Below are 21,142 nucleotides of genomic sequence, written 5' to 3'. Positions count from 1 at the left end.
GGGACTCAGGGACCCCCGGTTCTTGATACACCGATAGTAGCCCCCGGGACTATTGGCAGGTGATGGCACGGAGACTGCAGATAGGCCCTTCATCGCGAACAAGGCCGAGGCCGGCGCGGACGCCACGTGGCAAGCTTTCAGAGGGTGGCCCCTTCGACTCGGGCCTTTGGTACGGCCCAACGGGGAGACGAATGGACGCGCATCCACACAACTCCCGATGGGCATGACAACGGGACGGGCGGCACGCGCGGCTGCCGCGCAGATCGAGGAAAATACGCCTGGCAGCCGCTGACGCCGCACGACTAGTGGGAGATTCGCCTGGCGGTTGCGTCGATCGAGGAAACTGTCCCGCCGAGTGCGCCGTTGGCAGGAGACGTTTGAATTCTCTGAGGTATAAAAAGGGGGGGGAATCGATCCGCCCCCCTCTTTACGCCATCTTGCGATCTTGCTCTTGTTTCCTTCGCGCTCATGAGCCCTTAGAATCCCTTAGGCGATCAGAGCGCTTCTCTCTCTTCCTCTCCACCACCCAGACAACCTCCCCCTCTGACGAGATGCCGAGAGCCGGGGGAAGCCGCCACGACAGGACTCCGGACAGTGTGCTGCCGGAGTCTCGCTTGAAGAATGAGGAGGCGGCGGAGAGGGTCAGGAAGCTGCTGGTCCCCGAGGGCCAACAGGGGGCCTCGGTGGTGATGCCGGCGAACTTCCCGCCAGCGACGACCATCCCCGGGTGCATCATCTTGTTCACATCCTTCGTGGTGGCGGGACTGGTGCCGCCGTTCTCGACATTCTTTCTTCAAGTCCTCGACACCTACGGCGTCCAGTTGGTGCACCTGAGCCCCAACTCTGTCGTCATGCTGGCGGTGTTCGCGCACTTCTGCGAGATGTTCGTGGGAGTGGCACCGTCAGTAACGCTTCTTTGACATTTCTTCGTCCTGCGATCGGCCGGGAAGAAGAGAGGGTACTCCACGACGGACGTCGCGGGATGCTGCAATCTTCGGTTGCGAGACGGCATGGGGGAGCGGTACATCCCCCAGGTGCTACGAAGCAAATGGGAGGAGTGGTGGCGGGACTGGTTCTCCGTCGACGTCGACCCCTATGACCGTCTCGCCCTACCGGAGGTGGCGGCGGAGCCCCAGAACTCGACGTGGGAGACGCCGCCGCCGGAGGACGCGAGGTTGGAGCCGGTGTTCGAGCGCATCAGATTCCTGTGCGACGCCGGGCTGACCTCGGTGATGGTGGTGGTGGACTTCCTGCGCCGCCGCCTGGCGCCCCTGCGGGAGCGGGCCCGGCCATGCTGGCTCTACACCGGGCCCGAAGACATCACCCGGATCCAAATCGGCGCAAGCTGGGACCTAGGCCCGGCGGAGTTGAGGGGCATGATCTGGGTGGTGACCGGCGTGGAGGACACGAGCCGGGCAGAGCTCCCGTGGAGGGAAATGGCGCTCTGCGCCAACCCCGAACGCACGACGATCCAGGCGATGCTCCCGCAGTTCGACGCCCAGGGGCTCGTCGACCGACCGAGGAGCCGGAGCCCCGATGCCCCCGAGCTCCCAGGGTTGGATGAGGCGGCCAGCGGGGGGGCCGTGAGCAGTCCGGTGCGGACCGGTGGCCCGGGCGCCGCGAGTGGCGAAGCGCAGGCCAACGGTGGGGCCGCTGTGGGCAGCAGCCGTCGCACCAGAGGAGGAGGCACCGCCGACAGCGGAGCGGCAGCGACGCCGGAGGACCGGGGGAAGCGCCCCTGGCTCTACATTCCCGTACCGGAGTCCCCACCGTCGCCATCGGCGATGGCGGCATTCCCGATTCTGGAGCCGCGCCTCGTAAGGATGGGGCCCGCCCCGGCGCCTGGAGACCGCACAGCGGCCCCGCCGAGCCCCCAGCGGAAGAGGGTGAGGGAGGACTCCGGACCGGCGCTATCGGGCCCGGAGTTCAGGATCCCGGCGACCAAGTGGCAGTACCGAGGGACCAGGACCACGTAAGTTTTGCCTTTCATTCCTTCTTGGGCGCGCTTCGCCCGAACTAAACTTTGATTTTGATTTTTCATTCTTCTCCTGCAGGCCGCCTACAGGCGCCACCGAGGTTTGAGAAGCACCGGCGCCGGCGCCAGCACCCGAGCCAAGCTGGCCGGCGGAGCCAGGGTAGGCAGACGCGGCGATGGAGGTAGGGACGGCGGAAGCGGCGGCCATGTCGGGGACGGCAGAAGCGGCGGCCACGCCGGAACCGGCGAACGCGGCGGCAGAGCCGGAAACAGCGGGCGCGACGCCCTTGCTGGGACCGGCGGACGCGGCGGCTGAGAGGGCGCCGACAGACGTGGCGGTAGAGACGGAGACGCAGCCGTCCCCCGAGCGCCCTGCGCCGGTCGAGCCTACCCCGGGCGTGCTGAGCCCGGGGCGGATGATGGCGTTGCAACCTTCGGGAACCCCGAACCCCCCGGAGGAGGCCCGCGAGGAACCCAGCGCCCAGCCGGCGCCCGGCCATCCTACCGACCCCCTCCCGGTCGCGATCGAGAGCGTCCGGGTGGCGGTCGAGCAGCTGGGCGCGGCGGTGGACGGGGAGGTGGCGCAGCTTGAGGCGGAGCACACCACGCTGGCCACGGAGAGGGCGCGGCTTACGACGGCATGGTGCTCCTTCGAAGCCCGGCTCGTCGCGGCGCGCGCCGCCAACGAGGAAGAACAAAGCGCCATGGATGAGGCTCGCGCGGCGGCCGTGCAGGAGTAGAAGCTCTTGGAGGATACCCGTGCGGAGATTACGCGGGAGCGGGAAATTTTGGAGAGCGCCCGCGTAGAAGTTGCGCGGGAGCGAGAAGATGCCGCCTGCCTGCCTGACTGAGGCGTCGCGGCAGCAGGCTGCTGAGGCCCTTGCTAGGGAGAGGCGGGCGCAGGAGCGGGAGGATGCGGTCACGAGCCGCGAGTGGGCGGCGGAGGCCTTCGAAGCTGACCTGACCCGTCGGGAGGGCGAGGCCGACTGGGCTCACGCCGACTTCCAGCGTTGGGCAGGGGAGCTCCAGAACACCAAAGGGGATCTCCGACGCTGGGAGGAGGACGTCGCCATCCGGGAGTTCGACACCGAGATCACGGCGGCAGACCTGGGCGCCCGGGAGGACTTGCTGACCCACCGGGAGGGTGAGGCTGCCGAGGTGGCGGCAGCCGCCGCTGCCAGGGAGGAGCAGATCGCTAAGCACGAGGCGGAGCTGACCGCCCGCGAGCGGGCTCTGTCCGAACTGGTGGCGCAGGCGAAGCAAGCCGCCGGCCTTGCACCCGACGCCGGCTCTTCTGGCGCGGCCGGGGGCCAAGGTCTCGAGGAGCAGCTACGGACCGCGAAGGAGAAACTCGAGCCCGCCTTTGCCGCGTGGGCTAACCTGCAGCAGATGTTGGAGGACACACTTCGGCGGATGCGGCGGTCCGTGGCGAGGGCCGGCCTTGGGCGACTCGTCGTGGACAAGAAGGGCGACGCCCTCGGATGATACGTCCTGGGACTCCAGCAAGTCTGCGAGCGCCTCGAGGCGCTGCCCTGGGCCGTCTAGGAGCTTGCCGCCCGGGAAGGACGCGGCTTGGCCCAAGCGGTGGCCGAGGACGTCCTGGCCTGCTACCGGAGCAGAGACTCGAACTTCCCGCTGGAGCCAGCTCGGGAAGGAGTAGTCGAAGCCGAGGGAGAGGCCGCCCGAGAAGCGGTTTAGAGCATTGCCGTCGAGGTGGCGGCTGGCTTCACGCGGGAAGCGCCGCCGCCGCTAGCCCCCGGGGGTGGCCGTGACGACTACGACGCCGACTCCGATGCCGACTCCGATTAGGCTTTTTGTAGCTTCTTCTTCTTTCATTTGTCTTTGACTTGATGTAAATACGGGAGTGATCCCTTAGAAATGCTTATATTCCCCTTGTAAATATAATGGAAGCTTTTCTTTGGGCTCGCAACTCCGATATTCTCGAGTACTTAGTGCTTCTTCTGATGTTTTGCCTTGATGCCCCGGGGAGTACTTAGTCGGTTCGACCCCGACCTTTTCATCCCCGAGAATGAAGTTGTCCCGACCGTCCTTCTCAGCGCGTTCAGCCCCCGAGCCCTCGCGAGTCCGCATCGACTAAGTCAAGAGACAAAGACACGAACTTCCTTGCTCGGGAGATAGATCGATCCAGCACGGAACACGTCGTGACCGGTGAACACCTTTCCATCTTGCGACCACTCAGTCAGCAGACCGGAGACACGTGCGGGCGGGAATGTGACCAAGAATCCTCATGGTTCGGTGGTGCCCGGGCTTAAGACGGACCGGACCGAGCACCGACAGCCCGCCCCTGAGGCCTAGGCTCCGGACTACTCGAGCGGCTCGAGCGATAGGATTACCCAGGGCGCCCAGGGACTCGGTAGTGCTCGGGGCCCTAAAAGCGTACCGAACACCACGACCACCATGAAAGACTTCGATCGGACATTACCGCACGTACGGTACACCTTTCTACGGACCGTTCTGTCGTTCTAGGAAAAAGTGGACGCACGGTAGGGTTTTGTGCGCGAGGAGACCATCTCACCGGGCAGATTAGAATGCGAGGGCCCCCGAGGACGACTCGGGAATAAAATATTATTGAACGTAAATTCGTTTGAATTTAACCACTCACCGGACAGCTGTCGGCCTTTCGGCCAACCGATCAAGGAGGGGCGTGCGCTCCAAGCTCGGAGTGCCCGGGGACTTGGTTCCCTCAGCCGGGGCGCCTGAGCATCAAGGGGTGCGCGAGGAGCCCAGGGTCGGGTGATCTCGACTACTCATGCTTAAGCGGTAGGACCACCCGAGGACCCTTGGGGCCGAGCAGCGACCTAGGCATCGAGGCCCTCGCGGTCGAGCTGCCTTTGCTTTAATTGTCGATCTGTGACTTAAGAGAGAATGGAGAAAATCCTTGTTTGGTACGCTCTGTTAGTGCGGTACTAGTTATAGACTGCTCTCGTTTTAGACCCGAGACCTCTCGAATACCCAGACCGGCGGACAAGAGCAGGCAGAGGCATAACCCAGAGTTCCTATGGTTCGGTGGCGCCCGGGTATGACAGACCAGACCGAGCACCGACAGCCCGCCCCTGGGGCCTGGGCTCCGGACTACTCGAGAGACTCGAGCGATAGGATTACCCAGAGCACCCAGGGACTCAGTAGTGCCCGGAGATCTGCCACGACACCAAACACCACAGCCTACTACATCGGACGTAAGTCAGCGGCAACTGCCCGCGCGCATACCGATCGGGATTCTTTTATCAGTGGGGAAAATGAGAGAGCGAACTTTTCTCGCACAATCGAGCATCTCACCAAACAGATTAAACATATGGAATCCAACAAAACAAAACTGACGCACGATTGTACATTAACATTCATACTGAATTGACAATTTTTACAAGGTTGGGTGACTTACCCAGCTAGTGGTAGCCCCCGGTCAACTTGGGCAGGGGGGAAGCCCCTGGCCTGGTTGACCTGAGCCGCGAGCATGGCCATCTACGGGTAGAACTTGCGCAGGTGCTCGATGTTTCATGGGTTGGGGAGCGGTTGCCCATCTTCTGCAGCCAGCCTGAAAGAACCTTCTCGCGGGACCCCGATCACGGTGAAGGGACCCTCCCACATAGGGGACAGCTTATTCTTTCCTTCGCGTGACTGGACGCGTCGAAGAACTAGATCCCCCACCTCGAGAGACCGGGCCCGGACATGGTGCTGATGGTAGCGCCGTAGACTTTGCTGGTAACGAGCCGCCCGGACGGCTGCACGCCGCCGGCGCTCCTCCAAGTAGTCGACGTCGTCGTGCCTCTGCTGCTCCTGTTCGCCTTCAGAATAGGCATGCACCTGAGGGGAGCCTAGGGTGAGCTCGGAGGGGAGGACCGCCTCAGCGCCGTACACGAGGAAGAATGGAGTTTCCCCGGTGGTGTGGCTTGGCATGGTCCGGTTAGCCCATAGCACGGCGGGCAGCTCGTCCACCCATCCCTTCCCGTGCTTTGTGAGCACGTCATAGGTCCGGGTTTTGAGGCCCTTCAGTATCTCCGCGTTGGCGCGCTCAACTTGCCCGTTACTCCGAGGATGAGCGACGGAGGCGAAGCAGAGCTTGATGCCGAGGTCTTCGCAGTAGTCCCCGAACAGGGCACTCGTGAACTGGGTGCCGTTGTCGGTGATGATTCGGTTCGGGACACCAAAGCGGCTGGTGATGCCGCGGATAAACTGGAGCGCCGTGTTCTTGGTCACCTTGATGACTGGGACCGCCTCCGGCCACTTGGTGAACTTGTCGATGGCGACGTAGAGGTACTCATAGCCCCCGATTGCTCAGGGGAATGGACCCAGAATGTCCAGCCCCCAGACCGCGAAAGGCCATGACAGGGGGATGGTGTGAAGAGCCTGAGCTGGCTGGTGAATCTGCTTTGCGTGGAACTGGCACGCTCTGCAGCGCCGAACCAGTTCGGAAGCATCCTGGAGGGCTGTAGGCCAGTAGAAACCTTGCCGGAAGGCCTTCCCGACCAGCGTGCAGAACGATGAATGGCCACCGCACTCGCCCTCGTGGATCTCAGCGAGGAGCTCGCTACCTTCTGCCTGGGAGATGCATTTCAGGAGTATACCGCCTGCGCTACGCCGGTAGAGATCCCCATCTACTATGGCATAGCGTTTGGACTGCCGAGCAACTCTTTCGGCAGATGCCTCATCCCCAGGAAGGAACTTTTCCTTCAAGTACCCTCGGATGTCGTCCATCCACGAGGCATCTTGAGAACATTCAGCAAGTGCAGCGCACTCGCCGGACGGCGGCACCCTGACGGGGCTTCCCACTGAGGGCACCGCCGGGGTCCCCTGAATTGAGTTCGAGGTTTCCCCTTCGTCCTGTTCGGCAGGCAGGACGGAAGGCCGTGTGAGTCTTTCTTCAAAGACTCCGGCAGGGACGCGCGCACGGGAGGAGGCCAGGCGGGAGAGCTCGTCGGCTAGAGTGTTGTCGCGGCGAGGGATGTACAGCAACTCCAGGCCATCGAAGCGCCTCTCTAGCTTCCTGACTGCTGCCACGTACGCCGCCATTTGAGGATCTGTGCACTGGTACTCTTTGGATACCTCGTTGATCACCAGCTGGGAGTCTCCCTTGACCAGGAGGCGACGAATCCCGAGGCCCATCGCGGCTCGGAGGCCAGCGACGAGACCTTCATATTCCTCCATGTTGTTGGATGCACGGAACTGCAGCTGCACGACGTACCGGAGTTCTTCACCCGTTGGGGAGGTGAGAACCACTCCGACCCCCGCGCCTTTCAGCGAGAGAGAACCGTCGAAGTGCATGATCCAGTACTCGAGCACATCGTGCCCGGGATGTACAGAAATCTCTTCTAGGACGACCTCGGGGACGGGTGTCCACTCCGTCACGAAGTCAGAGAGCGCCTGGCTTTTGATTGCCTGGCGACTAACAAAGTGTAGGTCGAATTCTGCCAGCTCCACCGCCCATTTGACGACGCGCTCGGTGCCTTCTCGGTTCCGGAGGATGGGTCCTAGTGGATACGTGGTAACCACCGAGACCTTGTGCGCTTGAAAGTAGTGGCGCAGCTTCCGGGAAGCGATGAGCACGGCGTAGAGCAGCTTCTGAGCCTGGGGGTACCTTGTTTTGGCCTCCCGGAGGACTTCACTGATGAAGTACACCGGTCATTGTACCCGGCGGGCCCGGACCGCGGCCTCACCCGAGGGGCTGTTGCAGCCCCCAGGCTCGACGGCGTGGTCGGGGCTGACCGGGTGCTCGGGCTCTACTCCCTGGTTGGGAGGAGCCGAGTGCTCGGGCTCGACCCCTGCTCGGGGGGAGCCAAAAGCTCGGGCTCGACCCCCTGCTCGGGGGGAGCCGCGAGGATGGGTGAGTGCTCGGGGGCGGCCGGGAGCTGGGACCCAGCACCTGGCCCCGCGCACTCGTCGCGCTCCACCACCAGCACCATGCTTACGACCTGAGGAGTGGCCGATACGTAGAGTAGTAGCGGGCGGGCGGGCGGCGAGGGTCGGCTACGGGGGTGGTATGTGGCAGGGTGGTGGAGGCGGCGCCGGTGACAGCCGAGAGCAGCAGGCAGGAGGCGCCTGCTGCACCCATGGTGGAGATCCCTGTCACTTTCTATCAAGTGAATTGTCTTGTGACTTGGTCTGTTTGTGAATGGTGCAATTCTCGGGATGGCACTACTGTACGGTTGCATTGATCGTTGACTGATCTACTTTAGCTCATTCTGGCCCCTTTAAATTGACTTAGTTACAGATCGAATCGGAATTTTCTCATCATAATTCAAATTTAATCTGTACATAATAATGTCCTTTGAAATCTGCACCTGTAATTTTACGGGCTTCCCTCATTTCGGGATAAAATGTTGTGAACAAGCTTTGAGATCTCGTCGTTTTCAGTCCAGAATTCTGGAACATCTGCCTTCTTCTTATTAGTTGGCATGTTTCAATTGACCATGCAGATTCTGGGTGTCACAGAGAAGGCTGAGAAAGATGAAATTGTCAAAGCAGCAATGGAACTTAAAAATTCAGGGATAGAAGATGGATATACAGCTGAGGTGTCTACCTGCAGACAGGTTACTGATTTGATTCTGGAAATATATGGATATAAATATGATTTGATTGATGGAGGGAATGCAGAATCCTGGTGTTTATATTTTGCTTGTTTTTTTTTGGGTTAGGCTCTGCTGGTAGATGTGAGAGAAACTACAAGAGTATGCAGGAAGTGTAAAAGGTTCCACCAAGATCCTCTCTTCATATCCCTTGGATCTGGCTGCCTGCTGCTCCGTGTCTTGTCTTGTGACATCTGATTAATCTAAGAGGCTATGGGCTTCACAAGCTGGCTCATGAAACCCAAACATTTAATACACATGTCATTTATTCATCCACATCTCCTCAACCCAGGTAAATACATAATGATCCAAGAAATTCCAAATACACGATTCTTATTTCCAAATTCCAATTCAGAGTCTTCCGTACATGCAGCAGCTCCTGCCAATCCATACTTGGAATATTCAAGCACCATTCTCATTTGTTTTGATATTCCTGTACTCTTTGGATTGCTCTTGCCAATGATTTTCTTTTGTGGTTTGGTTGCGTCGCGTCCTCAATAGTGAGGGAAATAAATTCTTCTCACAGCCGCCGATCCCATGTTCAACAACACATAACTGCAAGCAAACTTATCGTCATCATCCAGAAGTTGTAACTCGCTTTTCATAGCCGCTGAATAGTCAACAAGGCTATAATTTGATATGGTTTGGCTTTAAAGATCAGTGCTTGGAGTACCTCCAATGCACATGGAATTCTACATTGTCGTGCTTATTTGATGGAGAAGCACAAAAAGGTTGTGGTGTTTGTACCGTTTTCTTAGAATTTTCAATTTTGATTTATTTTGGATGCTTTCTCATCTAATCTAGGTCATATTAATGCATTTCAGTTGAAGAATTTACTAAAGCAGTTGCAATTGTTATGAAGTAGCTCACCTAAAGAATGAAGAGGACTATTAAATTCAGGAAGACGAGGTGCCGATGCTTTTGATACGCTACCATTTCAATCTGTGGTCAACCGTCTATCCCCACCGCACAATGCCACTGATCCTGGTGAGAGTGTATGCCTTGTTTGAGCTCTTGATTTCTGCCTATAATACCCTATAGATTGAACTATTACACTTCGTATTATTCTTTACTTATGGTGATACGCTTGCCATAGGGTAGTGCATGGTAAGGAATTTCCCCAAGTGATTGTATGTTATCTTTGTTAGATCCTATTGCAAATTAACCAATATATTATCTCTTTTGTTGGGACCATGAACTATTGTTGGCTCCTTCAGAACAATCCAGTGCCAAATTGTGCCATTCTCGAAACAATTTGATGGAAATTCTCATCGAAGCAAAGACGCATGGACGTGGTGGGCAAGCAGCGACAAGCCGGTCGTAGATAGGGGTCAACATGGGCATTGTCACAGGGGCAGGATGGCTCTCCTTAAAGGCCAGTGCTGTTGATAGTCAATTTGCAAGGGTTTGGAACAAGGAAGTTTGTCATGTATATAAACAAGATAATGCTAGAGTTTTCCTTCTTTGTTTATGTGGTCCTTCAATTTTCTAGGGTAAATTCCCAACTATGCTCAAGTGCTAAAGTGTAATGGATCTATTGGATATATCAAGGTTTAAAAAATATTTAAATATCACAGAATATGAATCCATATGCTCGATGCATGATGTCTAAAATATAATTGTTTGTCTTATGTAGAACATAAAGCCATTTTATATAAAACATAAGTTCTGTTGTAACGTATGTGCACGTTACTAGTCTTATAGGATTGGAGAGTATAAGGCTTGCATCAATGTGGTTTTCCTGTTCATGCGTTTTCAAATTCCTGGGTTCCAAAGAGGGGAACATATTTTTCACGATAGATATACACAACATATGATTTTCATATTTGCAATCTAAATATTTTAAAGATATTGATAGTCAAGTTCTAAAGTTTCTATCGAAACCTATCTACAATGTCGTGTTTTTGTGACCCTTGTAATTAGGGCTGCCCAAAAAGCTTGAGACAAGCGAGCTATTTGAACTTGACTCGCTATAGGTTCGATTCGAGATCCTAACAAGTCAAGCTCAACTTTAGCCACAAATTTGCAAGCTTATCGAGCTCGAACTTGAATAGCTCATTAAAAGCTCAGGAAACTTAAACTGTTGTCTATCGAGACAAAACATATGTCCATTCTCTTTAGCCAAGTTCATTTTTTTAAATCACCATCCAACCTAAAGTCCAACAATCTTAAGAACACGTAACTATATAGATATATGGCTCATATGACTCATAGATATGGCTATCAAAAAAGTTCGAGACTCGTGAGCTACTCAAACTCGATTTGTTGTAGACTCGATTTGAACTCGGCTCGAAACCCTAACAAACTAAGCTCAAACTTGATTATAGGCTTGGATAGATCTTTAACTCTAATCAAGTTCGGCTCAAGTTTTTATTAAACTCAAATTTAAGACGACGAGCTTGTTGATAGCCCTACTCGTAATATCAAAACACATTGGAGTGGCTAGTATGGTAGTACATCTCAATCATCCATTCTAGCTTCTTATTGAGCACAAATCTCTACTATTTAAAATATATATAGTGATTTTCACACTAGATAGGATGTCCTACCTCCAATCCTGCAGGCTATATCTAAACTTCACAAAAATTACCTACTCATACTATTCAATCTCTGGCTCACGCACCTGCTTGCCTAATACGCTAGGTGGCATGCATGTGATCATCTCATACAACTTCTGGCTGATACCCACGTAGACAAGCCCAATAACTAGTCTCAAACAACATTGGTCAAGCATATCGCATCCCGTAGACTAGGTCCACAACGTACCTTTTCTCTTGTCTTCAGTTACCCTACGTTGGCCCCAATTGCGCATTTCCATCCCCTGCCGAAGTCTCGTGTCCTCCAAAACCGCATCCATCTGTTTTCTTCCCGCAGCCTCGCCGCCGACCCAAGGAAGGAGCTTCCAGAAGGTTCGGGAAGAAGGAGGATGGGCGAGTTCGACGACTACTGGGCGCGGGCGTACAGGGGCGACTCCGGGGTGCCGCACTCCGACCCGCAGCGCCTCGTCTCCACCTGGACCGGCGCCTTCGCCCTCGGGGCCGCCGCCTGCGTCCACCACCACGCCTCCGCACTTGCCTCCCACCTCAAGTCCCTCCCCCAAAGGTGCGCCGCTGCCAACCCACCAGTTCCTCTTGGATTTGTTTGAATTCTCGTGTTCTTGCTTGCTGTTGAGACCCTTATACCGTGGATTGCATTGTGCTGCTATGTAGATAGGAGTATAATTCTTGAAGTTAGGCGGATGTTTGGGCCTCGTCCTGCATGTGTGTGCGATTTCTGTGATTTGTTGTGCTGAAATCTGGATTATATGCGTGTGTTCTTGAGGTAGCAGTGCAATCAGCTCTCAACAGGAATGTGGAAGTGTTGTGTGACTTTAATATATCGACCCGAGCACTGGTCAGCTCTTAACTCCATTATGTTTGGGTCGGAGATTTCTCCATTGAATATATTCTGTGGCTTTTAACCACCTTTAGTTTACTCCGTTGGATACTCTATTAGCTAAACCTTTCTGATTTTAATGACTTGAATACGCTGAAATTTCTTCAACTCAGACTAGACACACAACAATTAGTTATTTCTATAACAACCACTACTTTGTGACTATGCAAAGGTTACGACATCGCATATCATCTTGATACACTCACCCTAGCCATTGTTGTTGATCAATGAATTGCTGCTTATGCATGATTACACTGTTGGGTGAATATCAAGTAAATTCGGTGGGGTGGGACCTAATTTTGTGCTCGTTTATGTAATGGCATGAGCATAAGAACCAGACCTAGAAAATCCAGAATCAATCAATAGTTCTTTTCTAGTACCGAACATGCAGGTTTTGCTGAGGTTCAGGGTTCATATTTATTTCTGATGGGTGCATTGCAGTTCTTTCATGCTGCCGAACTCAGCTCTATTTTTGGAATGGGAAGACTATATGGTACAGCCTATTGCCAATTGGTGCTAAATTAAAAATGTATGGGCAAGGAAAGTAAAAAACTTGATGTGGGCAGAGCAACACGGTGCTCATATAGGATTAAGGCTAGGGTATGTGCTTTAGATGTAAGGCCTATTAAGCACCAAATGCTTTTGGTCTTCTCAACCCTAGGGTGCGTATGGCAAGCGATGGGAATGATGGGAATGGGCATGGGAATTCGAGGTGGGAGTTGGTGGAGGGAATTAGCTTGGGAGTTGGACTTTTAGTCTCAATCCGTTGTTTGGCTTGTGATGGGAATTAAGAGAGAATTCTTATCCACTATTTGGTGTGTGGGTTTTGAAGTGGGCAATCACAACATAAGTCAGAATGAATGGTGGAGATGTATCCATCTTCCACTGACAACACAATTCCCACCCAATTACCACCCCTCCCACTGGGTTTAAAATGGTGGGAGTTGGCCTCTCAAATTCCCTTCCTCGTCCCATTGAAATTTCCATGCCCACTAACCAATCAAGAGATTTTAAAGCCCCCACCTCTACTCCCACTCCTATCAATTCCCTCTAACCAAACGCACCGTGAGGGATACATTATGAAGCTTTGCTACATGCTCTCGCCATTTCCTTTTATAATGCGTACATTCAAAGATTCAAACTTTTTAATCTTTGACCAACAATTAGTCTAACTCTATGTAAATCTTTGACCAACAATTAGTCTAACTCTATGTAAATTTTGTGGTACACATTTGGTTTCATTAGATTCGTATTTCAATGTAGTTTCCAATGATCATAATTTTATTGTTATGAGCAATGTACTAAGAGAAATTTACAGTCAAAGTCTAGTTTTGGAGACCGCACCCTGTCAAACCGCGCCCTATATTTTGAAATTGAGGGAGTACTTTTCTAAGAGAAAGCTGTTACAAAAAAATTATCCAACAGTTGAGACAAACAAAACCGTTATAAAATGCTTGTTTATATTATTTGATCCCTGCCATTGCCTATGTGAATATATGGGGGTCTATCTAGTGCAAAAGCCTTTAAAGTTATGAAAATCTTAAAAAACATTTGGTAGATGCAGGGTGTTCTATCCAACACGTATTTTTCAAAATCCAACTCAGATCTCCAGAAGAATACATGGTAATTGCATACATTTATTTTTTCTTAAAAACACTTTGTGTTGTTCAAGTTTGAATCGGTTTTTTCTTGGATCTTTTGGTTTAGTATTTCCTTTTGTTTTGAAGAATATGTATGGAGATGGTGGGCTGTAGACTGTTTTATGCACTCTAAATACCTTATTTCGTACAGGGACTCTTTTTAAGCACATTTTGTTCAGTGTTTTCATTTAGCTTTAAAGTTTTATTTAGGAAGCAAGGTTCTATGAAAATTTTCTTATGGCTGTCTCTATCATTGACTAACTTGAATACATCTAAAGCACAACTTCTTTTCTGAGGTTCCAACTAAATAATTGGTGCAAGATTTATGTCACATGTTTCAACAGTTCCATCCACAACTTGAATATATCTTGCCTGTGATGGAACTATAAGCACATGAGAATTGTTGTGTCATTATCTTGAGCCATTGAAAAGTCATGAAGAACTTGGTCCGATCAATGCATAGTCTGCCTCAATTTTTTTGTTCCTACGATTGGCTTCACTGAATTAGCATGGGGCAAATTATGTGATGGCCAATTTGTTCTAACATTGTTATGCTACATGCTCGTGATATTTAACTCTAATTTACCCCACCAAATATAAATTGGAAAGGAAATGTTCATAATCGATGCCGATGTGAGACAAATAGATGTACATATTTTGAAGTTGCAGTAGGTAGAACCAAAACGTTGGAGTGGTATTTCATAAAGGTTGCTACTTCGAATTGGCATCCAACACACCAAATTGCAATCAGCCAAGTCCATGCCCATGCACTTTTTCTGGGCTAAGAGATATTACTTCGGGTCGATATATGTGGTCCTTGGTGACAATTACTTGGTGCAATTCATATTCTTGTTTTTTTAATGTTGCTTTCTCATAATCTGTATTTACAATAATGTTTGGAGGCTTGTCTGTAAGTCCAATTGAGGCGGTTCATGTTGTTCAACGCCAACTTGATGCCTGGCACCAGCTCTGGCAGCTCTGTTTGCATTTGCTCCTGCAGGTCAACTTTCCAGCCCTCGCAGGGACGAAGGCGTGACCATATAGCCATAGACTCTCATCTGGACTTAGAATAATGAATGTTCATTCACAGATTCACTGAATGTATGTGAGAAACTAATCCACATTTTAAAGTAGCGAGTATGGTTGACCTGCACTTTCATGTGCTGCTTGTTTGCTAGAAGTTCATGTTCATGAACTATACACATTTCATCCATCTCTTCTTGGTCATCTCTTCTCGTGCCTGTGCGTCGCCAAGTAGCATGCATTCTAGGTTAAGAAGGTACTATTGGCTCTTAAGTCATTACGACCATGGTTGTCGAGCATCAGCCTAACCAGTAACCACAGCCGACTGTTATGTAAGGTCCTCAGCATCCACACAAAAGAATTGCTTGCTAAAATTCCTATGAAATGGCCCAATCCATAAGAAGTTTGAAGGTACAACCTTGTGCAAATGTTCCAACAATTCTCAGCCTTAAGTCCTGTGCCCTTGCCTGTGTAGCATCCAAACAGCCCAGTTGAACAATTCCTATGTTCTTGGATTCCTAAGGAATCATTTGGCATGCCATCCTAATTCCTATACTTCTCCTGTTCCTGTGTTTTTAAGATTCCAGTATTCCAAACATGCCCTTTTTTGTATTTTGTATTATTTCTTCCTTACTCTTGTACTACTTCCATCATTCTCATTCAGCTGCCCTGCTGGTGCCTGTCTTCTTGTCGTGCCCCTTTCCTTCCTTACCCTTCTTGCTCCCTTCTAATGAGGGTGTCTGTGAAGCAGCTCGAGCTGGCGGTCCCCTCGAGTTCACCCTGCCCTAGGAACTCGAGGGGGAGTTGCCCTCCCTGCAATGGGTGACAGAAATGGGCCACAAGCCCACAAATCCCAGTGGACGTCAAAGGGGTGCCAGCGAGGTGTTTCATGCGGTAGTTGATGCTCAACACTCGATTCACTAGCTCTGGTTGCATCTCCTTCCATGGCCTCACTTGTCTTAGTTGCCTGCCCTATAGGCATGGCGGCATGGCCACACAGTCACAAACTCTTCTTACTTGCACCATATCAATATAAAAATTGATTCTCATGATGCATACAAGTATTACACCTTAATAGGCAAGTACTTTGTGGGACCTCCACTTTTCTGTTTTTGTGGTCGTGTAGAAGTCGATATTCAGTATTATGTTATGTACGACATGATGAAGGACATCATTTAGCCAATTTCTGAAACAAGTAAATATTAGAAGCAAATTTGGATTATGCTACTTACAACAAAAGGTCAGTTTTAGTTTTACATCTTCTACATGCTTCATGAAGAGTTAGCTTGGTCAAAAAGTGTTGTGATGTCGTGGCATGAGCTATTGCATTACCAGAAGTCGCTTAGTTGTCCTATAAGCCGTCTATTAGGTTTTATTGAGTAATGGGCGTGTTGTTATGAGTAATTTCTGAGTTGTCAGTTTAGCTGTCTTTTAGTTGGCTATGAGTTGTCAGTTTTAGCATTGTATGTGAGTTGTGTGAGGTTTTGGAGCCTATAAATAGAAATGTGCTCTAGTTTCGCAATTCACATGCACTCACTACCCTTTAATATATCTAAAGCTCTTTCTGCCTGTGGATTCGGACTGCGCTTAGGGTGTTATCTACTAGCATGTTGAAGTTGTTCCTGCAACACTTTGTGCTATCTACGCATCATCACATTGGAGAGGTTGCTCCATAGTCACAAGGATCGGGGTAGAAGGCTCATTCCACGACCCCGGGATGTCGACCCAATTCGAGGGTCAGGGTCAAACTAGGTCGATCTCCTGATTCTGGATGGGTCACACACAGTTGCCGTTTGGGTTGCTACGAAACCATATGCAGGTGAAGAGTCTGGGTTTTACCTGATGCAGACGAGGAGTCGTGAAGACAGTGGAGACGGGGCGTCAGACGGGCAGAGATGCGACAATCCTCTTGCGCCAGTGGTGACGGCCTCGATCTCCTCCTGCCTTCCCCATTCGCCTCCCCCATAGTCACCGCCGCCGCCGCTGCCTCCTCGTCCCCATCCTTGCCAGATCTGGAGCCGACAGTGTCGGACTACTCCTCTTCCTCGCCGGAGGACAAGATTTATTCCTCATCGTTGTGATGGCTAGGTTTAGGTGTTGGGGAGGCAGACAGTGAGGATTCGAAGAGTGGAGCGATTTAGGGGAAAAGGGAGGGAGTGATGTATATGTACTGGGTGGTTGGTAGGAAATAAGAAAGGGTATTTTTCACAATTTGCAGTTTGGATCCTCCACTCCTGCATATTTTTCGTTACATCCCTATATCCTTGACCAGTTGACCGTACAGGAAGCCATGGAGTAGGATTCTTGTGATGGATAGCAAAATGAGTCTGTACCTCAATCCCAAGCTTCGTCCTGAGGTCATCGACCCGGAATCCTTAGGGTCATGTCCTGCTCGTTCCCAACTTTTCTCAAGTGTCGACCCACGTCCCGCAACCCCATTCCTCGACCCGGTCGACCCAAGTTTCTTGTGACTATGGGTTGCTCCAATACTTGTGCTGCATCATGAAGTCAATATTAATTTGAATTGAAAAACAGTTGCCTAGGATACTCCCAAGTGGGATCAGCATGCCCTCATATCTCTCAATCTGATAGGCGTTGAGACCATTTTCCTTCCATGGGTTGCAGTGTGTTATTAGATTTGCGAGACTTCTCTTGGGTGATTGCTGTTTAGGCTTTGTCGTGCTTGTATGTTAGTTTGATGTGTTGTGTTGTGCTGCATTAGATGTGTGTGTTCTTGAACATAGCAATGCTCTATATCTATTCATTGGCATTAGGGCACATGTTGATGGAGGTGACAAAGATGGACTACAATCAAAGTAAATGGTGTTAACTGAGAGCCTTGGCAATGTGCCGTGCGATGTGCGATGCGCTTGTTAGCCAGTGGTATGCATGGCAGCAAGCAAGGAGCATGCGTAAGCGTAATAGATTCCTTGAGACACCCACCGACTCACCCACAATGTGTGCAGACCATTTATTGGCATTGCAGCAACTCAAGAGATTATAAATATCTTCATGCTTTGTTATCAAGCCATCCTTTTCCCTTCCAGTGTTAAAATTTTGCTATGACCTGTATAGGTCCATATCCGCATAAATCGAGTCTAACCCAGAAAATCCCCTGCTCAGTCCTAATGGGAACTCCATATCTCCACCATCAGAGAAGAGACTAGATGTTATATAATAAGGATGGTGACCAATGTGATGATGATGGACATTTCATCTGAGACTGCATCAGATAAAATTGTTCATTTATATAATACAAAAATGACTGAGGACAAGATGAAGAGGGAGAAAACTACTTCTCACTTGTTCCATCTAAAGCCATCAAAGCGCGAGTTGCTACCATATACAACTAGGATGGTGATAGAGATGGGTTTTATTCAAAGTGATTGATGTCAAATGAGAGCCTTGGCAGTGTCTTGTGCTGTGTACAACATGTTTAGTCAGTGGTATGTATGGCAACCAGCAAGGGGCATGCATTAAAGTGTAATACGACATAGTCCTTAACAGACACCTACATGTGTGCAGACCATTGAAGGAATGGAATACCCCTAAAGAACTATCCACGGATAGAAGCACGTGAAAGTTAGCAATCCACGTGCCAGAACCATAACTTATGCATCAGTCTTCTTATATCATTATTAATTTTATTTTGTTATTGTTACTAGTACCTTTATTATCATTATTGTTTTCACATCATCTTTTTAGTTGGATCTTGTGGGTCTCTAGCCTACCCTAACTTGCTTGGGACAAAGGCGGTGCCTGCTGCTGCTGTTGTTGTAGCAACTCAAATTTTATATGTATCTTCTCTCTTTGTTATTAAGCCATCTTTTTTCTTTCTAGTGTTAAAATTTTACTGTCACCTGCAATAGGTCCCTAACTGCTAAAACTATGGAATTTGATCCAGAAAACGCCCATCTCAGTCCTAATGAGAACTCCATATCTCCACCATCAAAGAAAAGACAAAAATGTTATCTGATAAGGATGGTGTCCAATGTGATGATGATGGATACACACACACACAATGTGTCCAAACGTGCACGATCTCACAGAATGGTTTTCCAAGCCCTGCAGGATCGTACCCGGGTAAAGGATATCAAGGGTGGCCTCTCTACGGTGGCGTTAATTCAATATCTTCAGGTGTGGGATTGTCTTCAAAATTTTGCTTTGAACCCTAAGGAGCCTGATCAACATATTTGGCAACTATCCTCCTCGGGGCAGTTCTCCTCCAAATCGGCCTACCTCTCTTTCTTCATTGGAAACACTCGATTTGAGCCTTGGAAGTGACTATGGAAATCTTGGGCGCAATTGTTTGAATTCCTGTGGCTTGTGATTCTTAATCGCTGTTGGACTGTGGACTTGCTTGCACGTCGGGGCTTGCCGCATCTCGCACACTGCCCTTTCTGTGATCAAGAGGAGGAAACAATCCAACATATCGTTTGCTCTTGTGTGTTTGCAAGAGATCTGTGGTCCCAACTCCTCAATCGGTTTGGTCTGCAACATCTTGCTCTTACCGCTGCAGAGGAGATCTTCTCAGTTTGGTGGAGATGGGTGGCTAGAAGGACTGGCAAGGAAAGACACAATGGTTTGAATTCCTTGGTCAGTTTTGGGGCATGGTGGCTATGGAAGCATCGCAATGACTACGTGTTCAATGGGTTGACTCCAAACATCAGTTTGGTGCTGCGAGAAATCCTTGCTGAGGCGCACCTCTGGATAATGGCAAGGGCCAAAAAGTTGGGGGACCTCCTACAGGGGTAGGGAGTGTCGTCTTGGGCGGGTTCTTCCTGCTTAATGCCAGTGTTGTGATGCGCATGGTGTGTGTCTGTGCACGCTCTTGGTTGTAAGCTTTCCCCCTTGGGGTGTGGCGAGTGTCTGCGTGCGTTCTTGGTGTTAAGCTTTGCCCCTTGGGGCATTGTACTAGATCGGTTCTTTCTTTTCCATCTCTAATACAAAGATACGCAGCTCTCTTGTATGTTCAATAAAAAAAATAACACAGCCACACCATACTGCTTGCCATACAAATTGAAACAAGCAGATCTATTCTCTGCTTAATGATAACAGCCAGTCACCCCTCACATTTATAGATGGTTTTTGGGTCCTGATACAACTTCCTAAATGTGTGCTGACCATTTATTGACATTGCAGCAGACAATGAGGTAGGTGGCAGAGATGATCTATCATTCCAAGTGATGATGTCCCAATGAGAACCTTGGCAGTGTGCTTCTTCCCGGTGTGCGCATTCGTGTTGTGTATACAACTGTTCTAGTGGTTTTGTTAAGATTTTGTGGTCCATCTTTTCATTTTTATGGAATGAGTTGTTTGTCATTCTTTATAATAACTGTTTCAACTGTTCTAGTGTTATCCTTTGATCATAGCATCCAGTATACACACAAATTGTTTTCCACTGAACATATGGTATCTTTTCTTTTCAAACCTCTCTCAATGTTTGTGTGTGTCTTCGAAATTCTTACTATTAACACTGTTATTTTCATCGTGCAATACAAATTGATTGACATATTGTTTGCATATGATACCATATATCTCAGCTTGCAAGACATGACAATGATGCTTGATCAAAAGCGCTGGAAGAAAATTCTCGAGAAGAAGCAACAGCAAGCTTAAGGTGAGCCAATCTCTCTTGTCATATTAGCTTTAGTTAATATCTGTCACCTGCTCAGACTTACGTTGCAGTCAATGATTATATCAGTAGGATATGTTTTTTTTTAAGACAGACACTTGATATAGATCCGGTCATGTTTTAACTTGTTTGATGTTTTCTCTTGTGTGCTACAACTCATACTTTCCAACTCCTCGGGCCATAGTCAGGCAAGCTTCTATCCAGTCAACTGTGGTGCGGAAAGTTTTGGAGCTCTAAGGTTTTATGGATTGAGGTTCTACTACTTTTGGTTTCCCTGTGTAATGTTAGAACTTGACCTGTGAAGACTGAAGTGTTTGTTTTAATCTGCTACTATTCTGGTGTTTACTCCTGCTCAGATACTGAGATGATGAGCGCTGAATGATTTGTCCATTCTTAAAATCTTTATGATCCTTTGATCATATGCAACAGAAACTTTACACCATGCAACATGTTATCTCCTATTTGCTGCATTGGTGGTGGTTGTTGTGCTAAGTTTTGTGCTCCAGACTAATTCACCTCTCGATCTTATACAATTTTGTCGCCTGTTACTAATTTACCGGAAGCAGCCTGGGTATGGTCCTTGCCAGGTCATGGGATGCTCTTTGGGCACTGCATTCGCTAATATTGGTGAATTTGCTATCCATCTGCCCAAAAGGAAGCCGAAATGGTGAAAGACTTGCCTTTGGGCACCATGTCATCTGCCCACAAGAAGACTTACGTATATAGAGCACTGTGTAAGTTTTGTGACCATGGCCAGGATCATGCATCTTAATTGTCAACGTGAAAATGGTCTACTTTGTGCATCTTCAAATTTAAGCATCCACTCACGCACGACCCTTTCTTGGGATAATGA

General features: G+C 50.0%; 1 protein-coding gene and 1 long non-coding RNA gene across 4 annotated transcripts; both read left to right on the top strand.

The window, feature by feature from the left end:
* Window positions 1-8,033: 8,033 nt before the first annotated feature.
* Window positions 8,034-10,154, top strand: LOC133915875 (uncharacterized). 2 transcript variants are annotated; one of them, XR_009909412.1, is made up of 5 exons: window positions 8,034-8,520; window positions 8,626-8,848; window positions 8,930-9,287; window positions 9,381-9,543; window positions 9,774-10,154. It is a non-coding gene; the product is annotated as an uncharacterized LOC133915875 (long non-coding RNA). The 2 variants fall into 2 exon arrangements; XR_009909411.1 differs by having other exon boundaries at window positions 8,626-9,287.
* Window positions 10,155-11,348: 1,194 nt separating this feature from the next.
* On the top strand, window positions 11,349-20,731 carry LOC133915874 (uncharacterized). 2 transcript variants are annotated; one of them, XM_062359249.1, is made up of 3 exons: window positions 11,349-11,658; window positions 20,198-20,274; window positions 20,478-20,731. In XM_062359249.1, exons 1-2 carry the CDS (start codon window positions 11,483-11,485, stop codon window positions 20,271-20,273), a joined length of 252 nt encoding a protein of 83 aa, XP_062215233.1. In that variant the 5' UTR covers window positions 11,349-11,482; the 3' UTR covers window position 20,274; window positions 20,478-20,731. The 2 variants fall into 2 exon arrangements, with proteins under 2 accessions (XP_062215233.1, XP_062215232.1); XM_062359248.1 differs by having other exon boundaries at window positions 11,350-11,658; window positions 20,474-20,731.
* The last annotated feature ends 411 nt before the right edge of the window (window positions 20,732-21,142 follow it).

Source organism: Phragmites australis, chromosome 4 (genome assembly GCF_958298935.1).
Source record: "Phragmites australis chromosome 4, lpPhrAust1.1, whole genome shotgun sequence".
Taxonomy (NCBI): domain Eukaryota; kingdom Viridiplantae; phylum Streptophyta; class Magnoliopsida; order Poales; family Poaceae; genus Phragmites; species Phragmites australis.
The sequence above is the reverse complement of the archived record's forward strand: the minus strand, read 5'-3'. Positions and strand labels throughout refer to the sequence as shown.

Excerpts from the sequence above, each read along its gene's own strand:
- LOC133915874 (XM_062359249.1), top strand. The coding sequence starts at position 11,483 with ATGGGCGAGTTCGACGACTACTGGGCGCGGGCGTACAGGGGCGACTCC. Across the intron at positions 11,659-20,197 it reads CTCAAGTCCCTCCCCCAAAG|CTTGCAAGACATGACAATGA; the intron begins GTGCGCCGCTGC and ends CATATATCTCAG.